Raw genomic sequence first — 17763 nt, forward strand, 5'->3', positions numbered from 1 at the left:
GTGGTGTTGTAGCTGTGCTGGTCCCAGAATATTGCAGAGGCAATAATACCTGTTGTTGGACCCACTTCGTTGTGAAAAGAGACAAGCTTTTGAGCTTACACAGAGCTCTTCTTCAGGTCTGGACTAGAAAAAGCTCTGTAAGCTTGAAAGCTTGTCTCTTTCCATAACAGAAGTTGGTCCAGTAAAAGATATTACCTCATTTGCCTTGTCTCCCTGTTTTGACAGCTCATGCAGGGCCTCAGGCCCGCATTACGCCATAAACTCCATTAAACTCAGTGGCAGAATACGTAGACAGAGTTGAATGAAACTGAAATGAGAACTGTGTGGGATTGAACAGTATTTTGCCACTTACAGTTACTTTAAAACATGGATCTCAAAGTGCTTATAAATGCTCATTAAGCCTCAAACCCCTCTGAGTTCTTCCCATATTACAGACTGAGAAACTGAGGCAGAGAGGTTAAGGCCATATAGCAGTTTTTGGAATCGAAACCTAGGCTTTGAAGAGTCCTCTGAGTCCATTTGAATCATTACTGAAGGCAATAAACTATGAAGTTCTATATGAATGTCAAACCAGCATATGAAATGCAGCGGCCAGAGGGCACAATTGTGTGTTGGAGTTGACTCGGCCTGAGGCTGTCTAGAAACTTGAACCCATTGTGAGAAACAGTCAGTTTCAAAGTAAGGTGGGATAGTTGCGGGGTTTAAGTTCAGCCACAGGTGTCCAGAGCAGAGCTCCAGTAAATATTTTCAAACTTGTGGTAGCCCCGGCACACCCTGCCAGGCTGAAGCCCCAAGCCCCAGCACCCCCTGTTCCCTACGGGGCTGAAGCTCTGAGATCCCTGCCCTGCAGCTGAAGCCTGGAGCCCCTAATGGGGGTGGGGCATCGGGGGCTCCAAGAAATACTCTGAGAATTTAAGCCCTGGATAGTTGTGTGCTCATGGCCGAACATGGACATACAACTTCAGATTTCACAGCCTGTCAGATAAGTTATTCATGGCTACTGCAGTTTGGACAAACAGTGGCTCTCTGTAATAATGTATCTCCTCCTCCCTTAGACACACAATTTATTAGATTTCATAGTTGGGAGCACTGGAATACAGCCGAGGCTTGCTTCTGTTGCAGGATGGGAATGTTCTGGTTTGTTTTCACCCTCCGGGCCTGCTACCTGTGAATCAGTATTACATGTCTGTAAATTTCTTTGTGCTATATGTTATGTTTCTGGGTGTCATGTGGTGCCTTCTGCTTACTCAGCCATCCACCTGGCTGCTCTGGGGGGTGTTACCTGTTTTTTGATGGATTCTTGTTATGTTTAAATACAGTTGCTTGAGGCTCTTGCAAACAGTGGTTTGGATGCAACTACCACATGAATACCTCACCCCCTGAATCAAAAAGGGATGGGAGGAGGAAATAAAGCTGTTAAAGTTTATGTAAAAAATCCAGTGTTGATTAACTTTATCAAAAACTGTACTGCAAGGGTGAGAGCAATAGGGACGGCATATGCACTACCATGCTGGAAAAACACCTCATGATAAGATGAGATCCATGGAAGGACCTTGAAGGCTGCCTCTTCTCACTCTTCCTTTCCCCTCCCCTCCCCCCCCCCCCCCCAAAACACCCCTCAGCTCCTCATTCCAGCTCTGCAACAGGCTTCCTGTGTGACTTTGATAGTCATTTATTCTCTCCGCTTCACTTTCCTAGGTGTTGAAAATGGGGACAGTTTCATTTTGTAAAGTTCCTTTTACAAATGTATAACCAAAGAATATTACAATTGGTAACTTACACAAATGTGATTTTTTTTCATGCGCACAAACTGCACTTTACAAAAATGTAACTTAAAATAATAGGATAAGATTTAGTCAGCATAAAATTTTTAAACCTTATTTTAAAGGGAAAGTGGGTAAACAAATGAAACAGGAGTTAGAATTACATGGGTAGGGGACTGGTATTTACAATTATTGTAGATTATTAGCACTGTAGGAAACAGCTAGATTGGAAAGATCCCAAATTATAGCAGGTGCATGAAAACATTTTCAAGCTTAAATCTAATTTGCAGATAAAAAGGGACAGATATTGAAAGTGCTCAATGAGCCACATACAACTGATCCAGTTGCAGCTAGAACTGGAAAACTGCAATATAATACAAAAGATGCTCCTACATCTAATTACAAAGAGTAAATCAGTCAAATTATATAGAATGTATTAATATAAAAAAGGCAGCCACACTCTTGATGGCTAATGTAATAATAAAACCTGTATGTACTTACTGTGTTTCATCCAAGGATCTCAAAGAATTTTACAAAGGTGGTTATTTTGTTTATTTTACAGTTAAGGAAACAGAAGTTGAGTGACTTGGCCAATAGATAAGTCAATGGAATCCAGATTTTTTTGACTTAAAGGCCCCTGCTGTTGTCACTATACATACTGCCTCTTCAGGTCAGGCCACAAGAAATGCAGCTTTAATGAAATTAATAGCAATTGAGGATTTTCAGCATGGTTATAAAGTGGTGTTTGTTTTTTTCAAAATAGAACTTACCTTATGACTTTCTTAATGTTCAATTTTTGTTTGTATGTTCCCATATATTCCAGTGATGAGGTGCATTTCCTGTGCCCCAGTCTGTTTCCAAGTAGGAGGTTCAAGTAAATGGCAGGGTAACACACAAGCTACTAGAGCAAGAGAGACCTGCACAATTCACTGGGTGGGGCTGCTGAAACCATGATGTGTATTTCCCAAAACTGTCTTGAATATTTATTTTTACTGAAGCTGTTTAGAACAGGAGCTAGTAAGCTGTGAACATACTATTCAGAGAGCTGATTTGACTGAGAAAGCCAATGTGAACTGCAAAACTCCCGGCATCTGCTGTGTGGTTAGAGATATTTATTGCTCCTGTCGTGCTTTGCATACTGCTCTGTGCTAGTCACAGTGAGCAGTGCAATGGAACAGCATAAAAGTTAGGACTGTTGGGTTGTAGAGAGAAATCAGCAGAGGGACTTAAAATTGCTGGTGGATTATCTTGAAATAAGTCTCTCTACTTATATAAAACCCACCACAAGAATTTTTTAAATTTTCAAAAGAGAAGAAATAAAGAAAACAATCAAGAACTGTTAGCCAACCTAGCTTGTCTGCTGTGCTGGGTGTGATATCATCTGTGATATTACTGTTGCTAGGAGACCTTGCTTTCTCTGGAACTACATAGCAAAGGCATCTTTAGTTTAAAGGGGGATGTATATTCAGGGAATAGGAAAGTTGGGGCAGATACCAAGACATGGGATGCCAAGATCAAGCAATGTCCTGCCCATTCTGTTTAACTGTTTCAATGATGCACCAACTATCAGGAGCTCTCTGCATTTAAATTTCTCATATTATGCTTATTAGAATCCTTACTAGTCAATACCTATTTAATATGGAGGGTAATAGTTGAAAGATGCACCTCTTTATTTTTAAAAAGGAAAACACAAACATGCCAAAATGGCTCCTTAGCCCTTGGTTTTAATTCCCTTCTTGGATATATAACTTAAACAAATTGCCCTAGAGTATAAGAATTACTGAACATAAATATCATAAGTAGTGCTTTTGTTTTTTGAATTACATTAGCAGGAGGAATTGTGGTCTAGAGGTTTAAGCATGAACATGGGAGTCTGGACTCCCAGGTTCTGTACCAGGCTTTGCTATTGACTGTGTGTGGTCTTGGGTAATTCCATTTGTACCTCAGTTTCCCCAGTTATAAAATGGCGATAAAATGTACTGTGCAAGCCTCCAATAAAACTAGTACAGGACAAACTGTATTTTAAAGAAGTCTTAATAAACTTGGTTGTCATCCTGTCTTTGTGTTTTCTTTCCTTACCCTTTTCCAGCTCTCTGAACAGAATTTTGTCTTAAAGCAGTTAGCCTCTCTTGTTCTTCATTGTCTATTCATTAAACAGTTAGCACAGAGACCAGCTGATTCAGCTTCAATTGAGATGTAAGAGGTTTTTTTTTACCAGCCAAGCCGAGCTGAGGTATCTCAAGGGTGAGAGAGTGGGACCCTTGTTCAGCATAACACAGCTATTAAAAAAAATAAAAAAAGCCACAGTACAGAAGCTGTAATATACAACTTCTGTCCCCAGTTCAGCATCCCTAAGCTGCTGTGGATAGACTCACAGCAATATGACACCTCATTTTATGTTGTGTCAATTATGTTTTGCTACAATGGGTACTGAACTTGGAGCTGGTCCATATCAACTGAATGACCAGTTTTGATATGGGGCTAGGAGGACTGTCTTATTTGGTACCCTATGTCAAATACTGTAGTTTCTCTCATATAAATGCAGCCTGAATGTATGGCTGTATTTTCATTCCACAACCTCAGCTGCTGTTTGTCAGTGCCACTTGCATCTTCTGTTGCTTTGCTTTGCTTCTCTGTGTAAATCCTTCAGAAGTTATTCTCCTAACTTCAAATACCTTGGGAAGCAACAGAGCAACTTTTTGGTTGGTTTTTGGTTTGGTTGGGAGTGGTAGCTATGTTGCCTTCTAAGACCAGAATAAAGAATGAATTAAACCAGCTTATTCGAAGGTAAAATTTTGGCTGAGAATTAATTTACAAAGCACAGTAGTCATCCTTTCCCTCCCAACCGATGTATCAGCCTCTAAAATTGCCCAAGTTACAAACTTGAGATCCACACCCGCACCTTCTCAAAGTTCAGGATAACAATATTAAAGAATATTAAACTATCCTGAGAATGGGAAGCAAGTAAGAGGCTGATATGACTGCATCAGCAGCTCTTTAATGAGCTGAAAATCAAAAGAAGCTACAAATAGTGGAAACATGGACAGTTTGCTACAGCTGAGTACAAAAGAATAGCACAAGCATAAAGGGACAAAATCATAGAAATATAGGGCTGGAAGGGAGCTCGAGAGATCATTTGGTCTAGCTCCCTGGGGTGAGGCAGGATCAGGAATATGTAGAGCATCCTTGCTCATCTAACCTGTTCTTAAAAACCTCCAATTAATGGGGACTCCACAGCCTCCCTTGGAAAACTTTTCTAACTAGAAGGATAATTGAAGTTTTTCTTAATATCTAACCTAACTCTCCCTTGCTGTAGATTGTCTATTCTTGTCCTACCACTGGTGAACATGGAGAACAATTGATCCCCGTCGTCTTCATAACAGCCCTTAATGTATTTGAAGACTGTTGTCGGGTCCCTGCTCAGTCATCTTTTCTCATGACTAAGCATGACCATAGGTCAGGTTTTCTGCACCTTTTTTCACTTTTGTTGGTCTCTAGCCTCTTTCCAATTTGTCCACATCTTTCAGAAAGTGTGGCACCCAGAACTGGACATAATATTGAAGCTGAAGTCTCACAAGGGCTGAGTAGAGTGAGACAATTACTTGTTCTGTTGTATAATGACACTCCTATTAATACACCCCAGCCTTAAATTAGCCTTTTTCACAACTCCATGACATCGTTGGCTTCATTCACTTTGTGATCCACTATAACTGCTAGATCCTTTGCCTAGCCTTGAGGGAGGGGCCAACACTTTTAGCATTTCCTTGTCCTTGTTTAGATCCGCAGTAGTTGGGATCCAGTAGACTCAGTTCACTGGTTATAAATACCATCTCACTAAAATAACTCAGAAGATCGAGAGCAGAAATGCTCTCCCGAACAAATGGGTAGGGTCCACCTGGGGAACTAATGCATAAACACTTCATAGTTCGGGGCTCACTCTCTGCTACTCAGTTGGCAAATACTGTGTCTCAGTTTGGTTAACCCTTCCCCACACTAGACTAGTAGACACATAGATTAATCATACCCTGAGAATTACAGGCAACATTGAAGCCAACAAAGCTTGCATGGTTACCAGTCTTAGCCAGTATTCCTCCACCTAACATCCAGTGGTCAGAATGCAACCAACAAACTGATTACCAAGGTACAGCAAATCCCACACTTGCCACTGTTCAAGGATGTATGGGATCCACCTCACCACAAACTGCCTAACAGAAAGCCTACCTGGACAGTGCTACACACTTTCCATCCAGCTGACGACATCACTCCTTCACTGTGGCAGACACAATGGGAGACCTCTGGCATTACCAGGAACTCTTACATCACCATCAGGCTGGATGAACAGCTACCTGGTTTTGGGATTCCACACCACCTTTGGAGCCCACTTAGCAGGTTCATAGATTCATAGATACTAAGGTCAGAAGGGACCACTATGATCATCTAGTCCAACCTCTTGCACAATGCAGGCCACAGAATCTCTCACCCCCCCCCCCCACTCCTGTGAAAAACCTCTCACGTATGTCTGAGCTGTTGAAGTCCTCAAATCGTGGTTTAAAGACTTTGAGGAGCAGAGAATCCTCGAGCAAGTGACCCGTGCCCCATGCTACAGAGCAAGGCGAGAAACCTCCAGGGCCTCTTCAGAAGTAGCATGGTTAGCTGTGCTAAGGTCAGCTATTCTTGGAGCATTCAGGACAACCCTGTGCTGCTGTGGAGGATGTTGCAGACATGCTGGATGATTGCATTTTTCACGTTGGGCTCCCCAGAGGTCTTCTCAAGCTGAACACTGATTCAGAGGCCATTGATTGGCTCAAGACAATTCAGATTGTTTTTTTTAAACCTTGCCTTGCTTGTTTTACTCGTATGCAATTGCTATGTATATACTGCCTAGCCAGTTATAGCCTATTTTGTATTTGTGCATTTGATTTTTTTCCTTCTTAAGTGCCTTACTAAAATCCTCTAGGTGCTTACAAACTGATTTTTTAATAATTTAAACAGGGGAACAAAAAGGACCCGGGAAAGTATATACCATTCAGTCTGATACCTGGAGGGATACTGGAACAATTATTAAACAATCAGTTTGTAAACACCTATAGGATAATGGCATTATAAGTAGTAGTCAACATGGATTTGTTAAGAACAAATCATGCCAAACTAACCTAATTTCCTTATTTGGCAAGTTTTCTGGCCTAGTGAATGGGGGGAAGCAGTAGATATGATATAGCTTGATTTCAATAAGGCTACACATTCCCCTATTACATCCTCATAAGCAAACTAGAGAAATGTGTTCTAGATTAAATGGATCCACAACTGGTTGAAAAACTATAGTCAGAGTAGGTATCAGTGATTCAATATTAAACTGGGAGGGTGTGTGTTAGTGGGATCCCATAGGGCTCTATCCAGGGTCCAGTACTATTTGCTATTTTCATTAATGATTTGGATAATGAAATGGAGAGTATGCTTATAAAATTTGTAGATGACACCAAGATGGGGGTTTGCAAGCACTTTGGAAGATAGGATTAGAGTCCAAAAGGATCTTGACAAATTAGAGAATCGTTCTGAAATCAACAAGATGAAATTTCAGTAAAGATAAGTGCAAACATTCTTATGTTCTTAAGTACTACACTTAAGAAGTTGTATTACAACTACGAAATGGGGAATAACTGGCTAGGTGGTAGTACTGCTGAAAAGGATCTGGGGGTCATAGTGGATCACAAATTGAATATGAGCCAGCAATGTGGTGCAGTTGAGAAAAAGGCTAATATTATTCTGTGGTGTGTTAACAGGAGTGTTGTATGTAAGACAAAAGAGGTAATTGTTTCACTTGGCTCAGCACTGATGGGGCCTCAGCTGAAGTATTATGTTCTGTTTTGAGCACTATAATTTTTCCACGTCTTTCTGAAAGTGGAGAGAATCCAGAGGAGAGCAATGATAAAATGTTTAGAAAACCTGACCTATGAGGAATGATTAAAAAAACTGGTCGTGTTTAGTTTTGAGTAAAGAAGACTGAGTGAGATCCTGAATAACAGTCTACAAATACATAAGGACTATTTTAAAGAGAACAGTGATCAGTTGTTCTCTATGTCTACTGGCGGTAGGAAAAGAAATAAAGGGCTTAATCTGCAGCAAGGGAGATTTAAGTTGGATGTTCGGGAAAAACCTTCTAGCTATAAGGATAGTTAACTCCTGGAATAAGGTTCCAAGAAGGCTGTGGAATCCCTGTCCTTGGAGGTTTTAAAGAACAGGTTAGATAAACACCTGTCAGGGATGGTCTAGGTATACTTGGTTCTGCCTCACCATAGGGGCATAAACTAAATGGCCCCTTCAAGGCCCTTCCAGCCCTATATTTCTACGATTTTATTATAAGATTCTGGTATTGGGTTGTGTTATGTATGGAGGCTGCCCATGCACCTCTAATCCAAACTTCCCTAATATTTAATTTCACAAAGGGAACTACATAAAAATGAGGAGTTTAGTTAAACAGAAATTAAAAGGTACAGCACCAAAAGCAAAATTCCTGCAAGCTGCATGGAAACTTTAAGATGCCATAATAGAGGCTCATCTTAAATGAATACCCCAATTTAAAAAACATAGTAAGAGAACCAAAAAAGAAACACCATGGCTAAACAACAAAGTAAAAGAAGCAGTGAGAGGCAAAAAGGCATCCTTTAAAAAGTGGAAGTTAAATCCTAGTGCGGAAAATAGAAAGGAGCATAAAGTGTGGCAAATGAAATGTAAAAATATAATTAGGAAGGCCAAAAAGAATTTGAACAGCTAGCCAAAGACTCAAAAAGTAATAGCAAAATTTTTTTAAGTACATCAGAAGCAGGAAGCCTGCTAAACAACCAGTGGAGCCACTGGACGTTCGAGATACTAAAGGAGACTCAAGGACGATAAGGCCATTGCAGAGAAACTAAATGAATTCTTTGCATCAGTCTTCACAGTTGAGGATGTGAGGGAGATTCCCAAACCTGAGCCATTCTTTTTAGGTGACAAATCTGAGTAACTGTCCCAGATTGAGGTGATGTTAGAGGAGGTTTTGGAACTATAACAGGGTTCAAAAAAGAACTAGATAAATTAATGGAGGATAGGTCCATCAATGGCTATTGGGCAGAAGCTGGGAATGGGCAATGGGATGGATCACTTGATGATTACCTGTTCTGTTCATTTCTTCTGGGGCACCTGGCACTGGCCATTGTCAGAAGACAGGACGCTGGGCTAGATGGGCCTTTGGTCTGACCCAGTATGGCCGTTCTTATTTTGTGGTGTTCTGATATAGCATTTTGGTTCACATTCATCTCTAGTAAGAACACTGAAGAGCTGCCTCTCTGAGTCTTCTTTAAGTTAGGGAGGGGAGTGAGAACAATCAGTGAGAAGATTGCACTCAAAGCTTCCTCCTTTGCAGTCTAGTCCTTTAGTTAGAAGCTTCAAAGAAACCTAAATAAAGGAAATAATTAGCTCATTCAGGCCTAATTAGTTCATGAAGGAAAAAAATACTGTGCCTGTAATCTGTTACACTTAAATGGCAAGGATCAGTTTAATGGTTGGTCAAATATCAGAAATTGTGTGGGTAGTAGCTGTTAGAGTATGTTCTTTAGAAAAAACAAAGTTTGTGATTTTGATAGTTGGCACTATGGGATCCTGAGATGAAAGTAGCATTTGCTTTTATTTGAGTCTCTGGGGGCTGGAAGTTCTGAAACAGATTAAAAATATTGCACAGTTAACCCCTAGATCGCTTTTTTTATGGCCTTATCTAAAGAGATTTATTTATAGCACTGCCGTATGACCAGTTCACATACTCTCATTTCCCCAACATTCTGAAGACATTTAACTTTACATGTCACCTTGTGCTCGTCTCTGAATATTTGAGTCCAGAGAGCAGATTGGTTTGTGGATGGCCCAAGAGGAAGTGTCATTTGAAGAATGAAAATCATTTAAAATGGAATGTTTTCCATGGGACTGGATAGCTCCTGTGGGTAATAGTTAACTATAGATTCTTTTGCCTGTAAATCACAAGTTCAAATCCCACCCAAGTCAGTAGTGAATGAGGCTATTCATAGTTTATGTGAAATGAGCTAGGTAGGTCTCAGTTCAGTTCTCCCCTCATGTTAGGCATGAGTTAGGTGATCATCCACAACTGACGGCCTCGGCCAAGGATTGAATAGGTCATGGAGACCAAACCTTGCAGGTGGCTCCTTCAGGTCTTGGTTGAGGCATTTTGGAAGCGCAGTGTGAGGACCTTGTACCGCATGGCAAGCCTATTTTGTGGGTTAATAGAGGCCTTTGGTTTCAAAAAGAGTGCTCTGTGTACTGTTAGGGGTGTAACAAAAATATTTGTCTCTTAATATACTTAGGGATGTTCACAGATCAGTGATGTCCAGTGCTATCTAACTCTACAAAATTAAGAGGAAAGCTAAACGTGGCTCACAACTTACATTCCGTAGAAGGTAGCAAAGTTTGCAGAGGATACAAAATTACTCAAGGTAGTTAAATCCAGAGCTGACTTGGAAGAGTTATGAAGGAATCTCACAAAACTGGGCAACAAAATGGCAGATGAAATTCAATGTCGATAATGCAAAGTAGTGCACATTGGAAAACATTACCCCAACCATACATGTAAAATGATGGGGTCTAAATTAGCTGTTACCACTCCAGAAAGAGATCTTGGCGGCGTCATGGATAGTTTTCTGAAAACATCTGCTCAATGTGCAGCAGCACTCAAAAAAGCTAGCAGCATGTTAAGAACCATGAGGAAAGAGATAATAAGGCAGAAAAATTCATAATGCCGCTATATAAATCCATGGTATGCACACACCTTGAATGCTACGTGCAGTTCTGGTCACCACATCTCAAAAAAGATATATTAGAACTGGAAAAATGCAACTAAAATGATGAGGGGTATGGAACAGCTTCTGTAAGAGGAGAGATTAGAAAAGACTGAGACTGTTCATCTTAGGAAAGAGAAGACTGAGGGAGAATATGATAGAAGTCTGTAAAATCATGACTGGGGTGGAGAAAGTGAATAAGGAAGTGTTATTTATCCCTTCACATAACACAAGAACAAAGAGTCACCTAATGAAATTAATTGACAGCAGGTTTAAAACAAACACAATGAAGCACTACTTCACACAACCTACAGTGAACCTCTGGAACTCATTGTCAGGGGATGTTGTGAAGGCCAAAAGTATAACTGGGTTCAAAAAAGAAATAGGTAAGTTCATGGACAATGGCTGTTAGCCAAGATGGTCAGGAATGCAACCCCATGGTCTGAGTGTCCCTAAACCTCTGACTTCCATAAACTGGGACTTGACAACAGGGGCTGCTGGTTCACTCGATAATTGATGTGTTCTGTTCATTCCCTCTGAAGCAACTGGCATCTGCCACTGTCGGAAGACAGGATCCTGGGCTAAATAGACCATTGGTCTGACCCAGTATGACCATTTTTATGTTCCTCAGTTATACACCTTACCAGGTGAGAATCTAATGTGTCTTGAGTTTTGGAGCAAGTCTGTTTGGCAACACTTGGGCTTGTGAGCCAGTGGATGCACATATATGATACATATCCCCCACTGTTTCTGCTAATATAAACAACTTCTCAGTGAAAGGACATAAGATATTGACAACTATAACTGCGCTTATCAGCCGCACCATATAGCAAAACTGAATTTGCTCAGCTGACTAGCATTAATATCCACAACCAGCCAGAGTGAAGTGAGAGAAAAGCGGTCTTCAGAAATAAGTTTGAGAGAACGTCAGGATGGTGTCTGGGACTATCTCTAAAATAAACAAGGAGTGGTTTACGTGAATGCCGGGGGGGAGGGGGTGAAAAACAATAGATCTGGGTTCTGCTCTGTTCTATGCCACATTTGGGAGGTTTTGGTACATGAGACTCTAAGCAAGCTATTGAACCTCCGTGCTTCAGTTTCTCTATCTTTAAAATGAGAAGAATAATTACCTTCCTTACACATGTTGAGGCCGAATTAATGTTGAGAAAGCACTCTGATTCCCTTGAATGGAAGGTGCCGTACATGCTCACATTATAACCACGGACAATGAAAAGCCTCTCAACAGGCCTAACAAAATAGTGTAGTCCTAGTGTGAAGGAAATTCCTGTTAAGAATAATGAAGGCAGGCTGCAAAGAGTAACCAAAATATCCCGTTAAAGGAGAAAACGATACATAGGGCAGCAACTCCCAAAAATCTTTTTATTGAACAGCCCCTTTCTTCATGCTCTAGGATAATTCAGCAAGGTCCTTTTGCAGTGCAGGGATCTGAAGGATGATGAGACCAGCAAAGAATTTGCAAATTCCAGTGCTTCCAACTCTTGCAATATTTGGTGGGTTTTTTTAAAAGTTCCAGCTCCTGGAGGTATGTGAAAACTGGAGACCGTCCGCAGTCATTTTTTTAAAAAAATGAACAAAAATTCTAATCCTTGCGATTGCAGAGAAAAGCTTGAAAACATGAAGCCTAAATCTTCCAACACCAGAAGGCAAATAGGAACCTAAAATGTATTATTTTTAAAATCCTCATGACTTTTTTGGGATCCTGACTCATGACTTTTGAATTTTTGGGGTTGACAGTACTGAAATTCAATCCACGCCCTATTCTCTGAATGCAGAACTCTTAGCTCCCATTTTTTTTATATGTACTTACAGGTGCTGAGGACGTGGTGATGGCATTTTCCAGATCAGAGACGGAAGACAGAAGGCAGTAATTTAAAGAGTGTCTGAGCAACATAGAGCTGGAGAGGGCAAGGAGATTCCTGAAGACAGAGGATGGCAGAGCATTAACAAGTTCCTTTGCCCACCCCTAATTTTCCATGGCAGCCCTTGCCCTTTTCCTTTTAATTTTGCTTCCCTTTGCCAACTCTCTGAACACATCTGACAGCCATCTGTTCCTATACACTGTTGCTACTCATCTAGGCTGTGTTATCAAGGAGGAAGCTAGCGATGCATTTACAATTGGTTCAAAGGGACTGACTCTGTTTGTGATTGGCTAAAGGAAGACAACTTTTTAAACTTGACCAATGGAAATCTTTTCTTTTAGTTCTGATATTTTATATTTTAAAATAAGTCTCTTGACATCCTTCTTCTAAAGAGGCTTTTCAAGCTCTGGTGCTTATTTAGGTCATATTTGTGAATTTTAACAGGGTTTGGTTGGCTGCCTAGAACTGGAATTGAATTGTGATTGGCTGATAATGCTAATGCTTTCTCTAGATTGCTTGCAGGTATTTTGCTGACATCAACAATTTCATTGCAGAAAGTTGATTTTTTTGGTGCATTGGTTATTACTTTTCACTTATTGACCTGAGGGGAAAAAAGACAAATGTTCTTTGCAATATTTATTACACACCTAACACACTCTTGCGAACGCACACACTCTTGCTTTTTTTGATTGGCTTAAGAACTGTGTTTTTAATTTCCTATTAGCTTCGAGGTCTCCCATGCAATCAGTTTTTCCATACTTATCTGCTCTATGGCCTCTGGCTCTCTTGGGAGCATGTGTCAAAAACATATTTACTTTAATAAGTCTACCTGTTGCAGCTGGAATGTAGAGGTCTGCAGCCCTGCTTCTGCTTTGCTATGGGCTGTATCAATGAACTGCTGAAAAAACTTGGCATTCGGGTTGCTTTTCTCTTTGCTTCTGACAGAGGAGCTGTAGATTTACAGGAATTGCAAAAAGATGAGATCTGTGGCTGAGACATTAAATTGCCAAATCTGTATAGCATATACATGAATTGTGTAAAATAGTACATACAGCTCCACTTTAACCCTTTAATTGCTGCACAGGATTTAGCTCTCAGATAGGGGAACATTACCACCCATGATCTTACATCCATGTTGCACTGGAATACAATAAGCAAAGTTTATCACCTGCAGTATTATGTGCAGTATGGCTCTAGTACCTGCAACAATTCAGTGAGATGGAAGTCATCTGTCTCCAGGATTAATCAGTTTTTCAGTGGCCATTCCTCTATTGGTGGCAGTGGGAATGCACTAAACTGCCCAAACATGAGTGTACATGTGACATGCACAGATTCACAGTGCTGGGAGAAGAAGTAGGGCCTTCGTCTCCAATGAAATTTTAAAAACATGCACTCATTCTTCAGGAATCTGCACAGTGAATATTAAAATCCTGAGGTACCTAGTGCTGCTGCCTAAAACCAAGCACTTCATTCTCTATTATGTGCAGTAAATTTTTACACTTCTAGATTTTGTTGTGGGTTGCACTGATTTAAGATATTTCAAACTGTATTTAAATAGAAATCCGTTCACCTGTACCTAGTTTGTTTCATACGATTGTTAATTATTTGGAGTAACAGCTCAGGATCCTGGCTGTGACTACTTGACTGTTCTCATGACATGCAATTATGATGATACAGATGTTATTAAAATCTCAAAAGTGAACAAACAGGAGAAACCATTTGAATATGTGTGGGAGAGAGAAGTGGGGACTTTATTTTGAACAAATAACCATTGTGTAAATGGGAACATGAAAAAATCTATGAAAAAGATCCTTTTGATTCAATTGCATCTTTGTAAAGTTTCAATGTGAAAGTTAATCTCTTACCTCAGTTTATTGAGGCTGGATAAGATTTCCCTGTATTAAAATGAAACCAGCAATGAGCCCAGTCGGTTCTTGTGATCTGAACTAAGAGGCACTTTGATTTTAACTTTGGTGCAAAGGGGGCAGCCCTTAAAGGGTTAATTTAAGGTGATATGTGTTTCTGGCCGCTGGCTGGAATGAGGAGGCTGGACTGTAGTGGCCTGTCATTGTCAAAGCTAACATGCATACTCCATGTGTATCTATGGCATTTCTGAGCTGTTACATCTTTTTAAGAAAAGTGAAGTGTTTCTGTGGTTTAATCTTTTGACTAAAAATGTAACTGTTTGGGGGGAAAATACAGTTTTTAATAGCTACTCTTGTTTCTTATTGATTTATTATTATTGGGAACTCACAAAATGCCAAGTATCCATGTTGCTCTTGTGAAAGATTTACCTGTGAAATCCAAACTTGGAAGGGTTCAGTAGGCATCTCTGATGCAGATACGCTGAAAACAGGATAATGTGGAGTTCAGATGCCTGAACAAATATATTCACATCAGGATATTGCTGTCATCTCTTGTATCTGTATATTGAACCTAAGTTGCCTGGCATCCTTATTATACCGTCCTCCCTCCCCCTCCCACCTCAATCTTACTAATTTCCATTGGCTACAGGTTTTAGAACAGTGGTTTCTTACATTGAAATGGGGCCAGAGGATTTTGGGGGAGGGATAGCTCAGTGGTTTGAGCATTGGCCTAAACCCAGGGTTGTGAGTTCAATCCTTGAGGGGGCCATTTAGGGATCTGGGGCAAAAATTGGGGGTTGGTCCTGCTTTGAGCAGGGGGTTGGACTAGATGACCTTACAACCCTGATATTCTATGATTTGTGATAAATTACTTTCGTATGTTGGGGGGAGGCAGAGTATGGTAGAACACTGGAAACCCTCTTAACCCCCTATGGTCAAGTCCAAAGTGCTCCTGTTGTACCTCTTCTGGAAACCAGATTTGCCTGTTAACCCTGGAGTTGTGAGGGGTGGAAGAAAGGGCACAGAGCAGTGGGAACTGATTTTTTTTAGTGTACAGATCACTTTCTATAGCTTCCCTTTCATGCTTCAGTCTTTCTTGTGTAACCAATTTCTAATTAACGGTTGAGAACTCTAGCTTCATGTGGGCCAGAGGTGGGTATGAATCTAAACTGAAAGACATCACTTATGGGCCAGGATTGCCAACCCCAAATGTTCAAAAATCATGAGTCAGGCTCAGCAAAAATCATAGGATTGGCTTTAAAATCATGAGATTATGTAAAAATAATAGATTTGGTTGTTCGTTTCATTTAGCTTCTTTTTGAGTCTTTAGGGTGCACTGGGGTCACATTTTGAAGCTTTCTCCACAGCCACAAGGGTTAGAAACTTACTTTTTTCAGTAAGAATGAAAGCTGAAAACATCACACATTCACTTAACTCCAGGATCTGGGGCTTTAAGGAAAACTATAATTATCATGAGACTCATGACAAAATCACGAGAGTCGGCAACACTGAGTAGAACACACAAGTTGACGTCAGAGAGCCCACAAAAGATGCACTTAAGGCATTATGTAAAGTGGCAGCAGGGGTCTCTAGGTGACTTGTTGAATAGAGCAGATCTGAAATCCTTGGGTGGAAATCTTTGGGAGAGCCCCTCATGATACCCCATATACTTTAGGGGTTTTGTCCTCTTTCAAGAGCTCATAACTTAGCCCAACAATGTAGACAAACCCAACTAAGAAGGAAATAGATTGAAACCTGCGGTAATGCTAATTCAGCATCCTCTGAGAGCCTGGCTGAGCATGAAGGACAATGGTTGAGAGAGAGAGAAACAGATTCTGCCTTTCACTTCAGAGTTCAGGGTTGCTGCTTGTATATGCAGCAGGAGTAGAACAGATTAAAGACCTCTCCTTACCCAGTTTAAGCACAATGTGCACTGGAGTTTTACAGACCAGGGCAAGGGAGGGAGTTTAGGAACGGAAGGAAACACTCCTCCTGTCTCTTTAGGTGGGTAGCAATTGCTGTAGTTTTTGCTGAGGTCATCGCATCTGTGAGCATTGCCCATTGTAACAGAAGAAAATGAGACTTATCATCTTTTATGTCCGCCTTTAGGCTGATTCTTTTAGGTCCCTAAATAAACCCTATAGTAAGAGAGCATATGAGCTGTTGGGAGGCATAGATGTCAACCTGTGAAGATTTAGTAATAGGGATTCTTGGAGGGAATGGTTAGTTGATATAGTGAGGACTGATAATGGGATATAGAGCCTTTCCCCTTGCTTATTCCAATCTATCCCAGGTAAATAGTGATCAAAAGTTGTCACTCTCTGATGGCTGTTCAGTGGCCTGCATGAAAGGAGTTACGGAGTCTCAGTGGCAGTGCACTGCCCACCTTCCCAGGTGCCCATACTGCTAAAATGCCCACCTTAACAGTCTTGGGAGAAACCAAGGAAATAGCTTATGAAAACCTACCTTCCTTGGTCACTGCTGGTCAGGGTTAGGGTACATTTATGGGGTCTAGGGTGGGGTAAATTTTTACAACCACTGATGATCCTGTTCTGATGATAGAGAAATTCAGACTTTAGGGCTGTCAATATTTTAACTTTTTTTCAGTCATTAAATTCTAATGACAAATTAAGCAGAGAAAAATAAGGGCCATTAAATGGGAGGTTGCAAGTCCATGTGTCTTGCACATCTGACTTACAAAACAAATATCTTGCATAACATTTGTATGAGGGTTACTGAATAATTGAGGAAACATTTACACCTTTGGAATATTTTAATATTAAGACTCTAGTTTTCTTCCTTTTGTATTGCTTGCCTCCTCTTTAAGGACCGTGTGGTATGGCTGACCACAAATAAAAGTTGTGGCACCAGGGCCAGCACAATGCAATATATGACTACTGGAATAACTGCCTCTCAAATCCAAGGTGGTTTGTTGTGTACTCTGGTGGTTAGCAGTTAGAAATTCTGGGTTTTATCCTAGCCTCTGCCAAAGATCCACTGGATAACCTTAAGCAAGTTTTTTCGGCATGTCTGTCTCATTTTTATCCTACAGAGAAAAGGGTATATTAATACCTATGCAGAAGTGTTGCAAAGCTTAATTGTTTGTAAGGCGCTTTTAAGAACCTCTGCTAAAAGGTGTTGTTGAAATGCAAAGAAGTAGTATTAGACAGAGGAATGACTGGAAGACCAAAGCATTGCTATGTAGCACATGTAGTATGTCCTGCACTAGTGGGATTTTTACTGTGTACAGTTGAGCTTCGTGTTGGATTTGGACCAGTGCTGTTGGCTAACCCAGAGACCCACCTGTTCAAACACCTGTATGAAATGATCACCTGTTAATATAGGCAATGCTGAAATCAACGGTGGGGTTGGAATAAAGGTAGAAGTTAGAAGTGTAAAAGAAAAAGAGCCCTTTAAATAGTTTTCTCCTGACCTA

The 17763-nt window shown here is 40.6% G+C and overlaps 1 protein-coding gene across 3 annotated transcripts in view; it reads left to right on the forward strand.

The window, feature by feature from the left end:
* The window catches only part of CTNNBIP1 (catenin beta interacting protein 1), a 63901-nt gene extending 49719 nt beyond the window's left edge, over positions 1-14182 (forward strand). For all 3 annotated transcript variants that reach the window (XM_073316972.1, XM_073316971.1, XM_073316970.1), the window contains one exon: positions 12413-14182. In XM_073316972.1, coding sequence (XP_073173073.1) covers positions 12413-12471 — 59 coding nt within the window. In that variant the 3' untranslated portion in view covers positions 12472-14182. The remainder of the gene's footprint in view (positions 1-12412) is intronic.
* The last annotated feature ends 3581 nt before the right edge of the window (positions 14183-17763 follow it).

The sequence above is a fragment of the Lepidochelys kempii genome, chromosome 18 (assembly GCF_965140265.1).
Source record: "Lepidochelys kempii isolate rLepKem1 chromosome 18, rLepKem1.hap2, whole genome shotgun sequence".
In the NCBI taxonomy this organism is placed as follows: Eukaryota; Metazoa; Chordata; order Testudines; family Cheloniidae; genus Lepidochelys; species Lepidochelys kempii.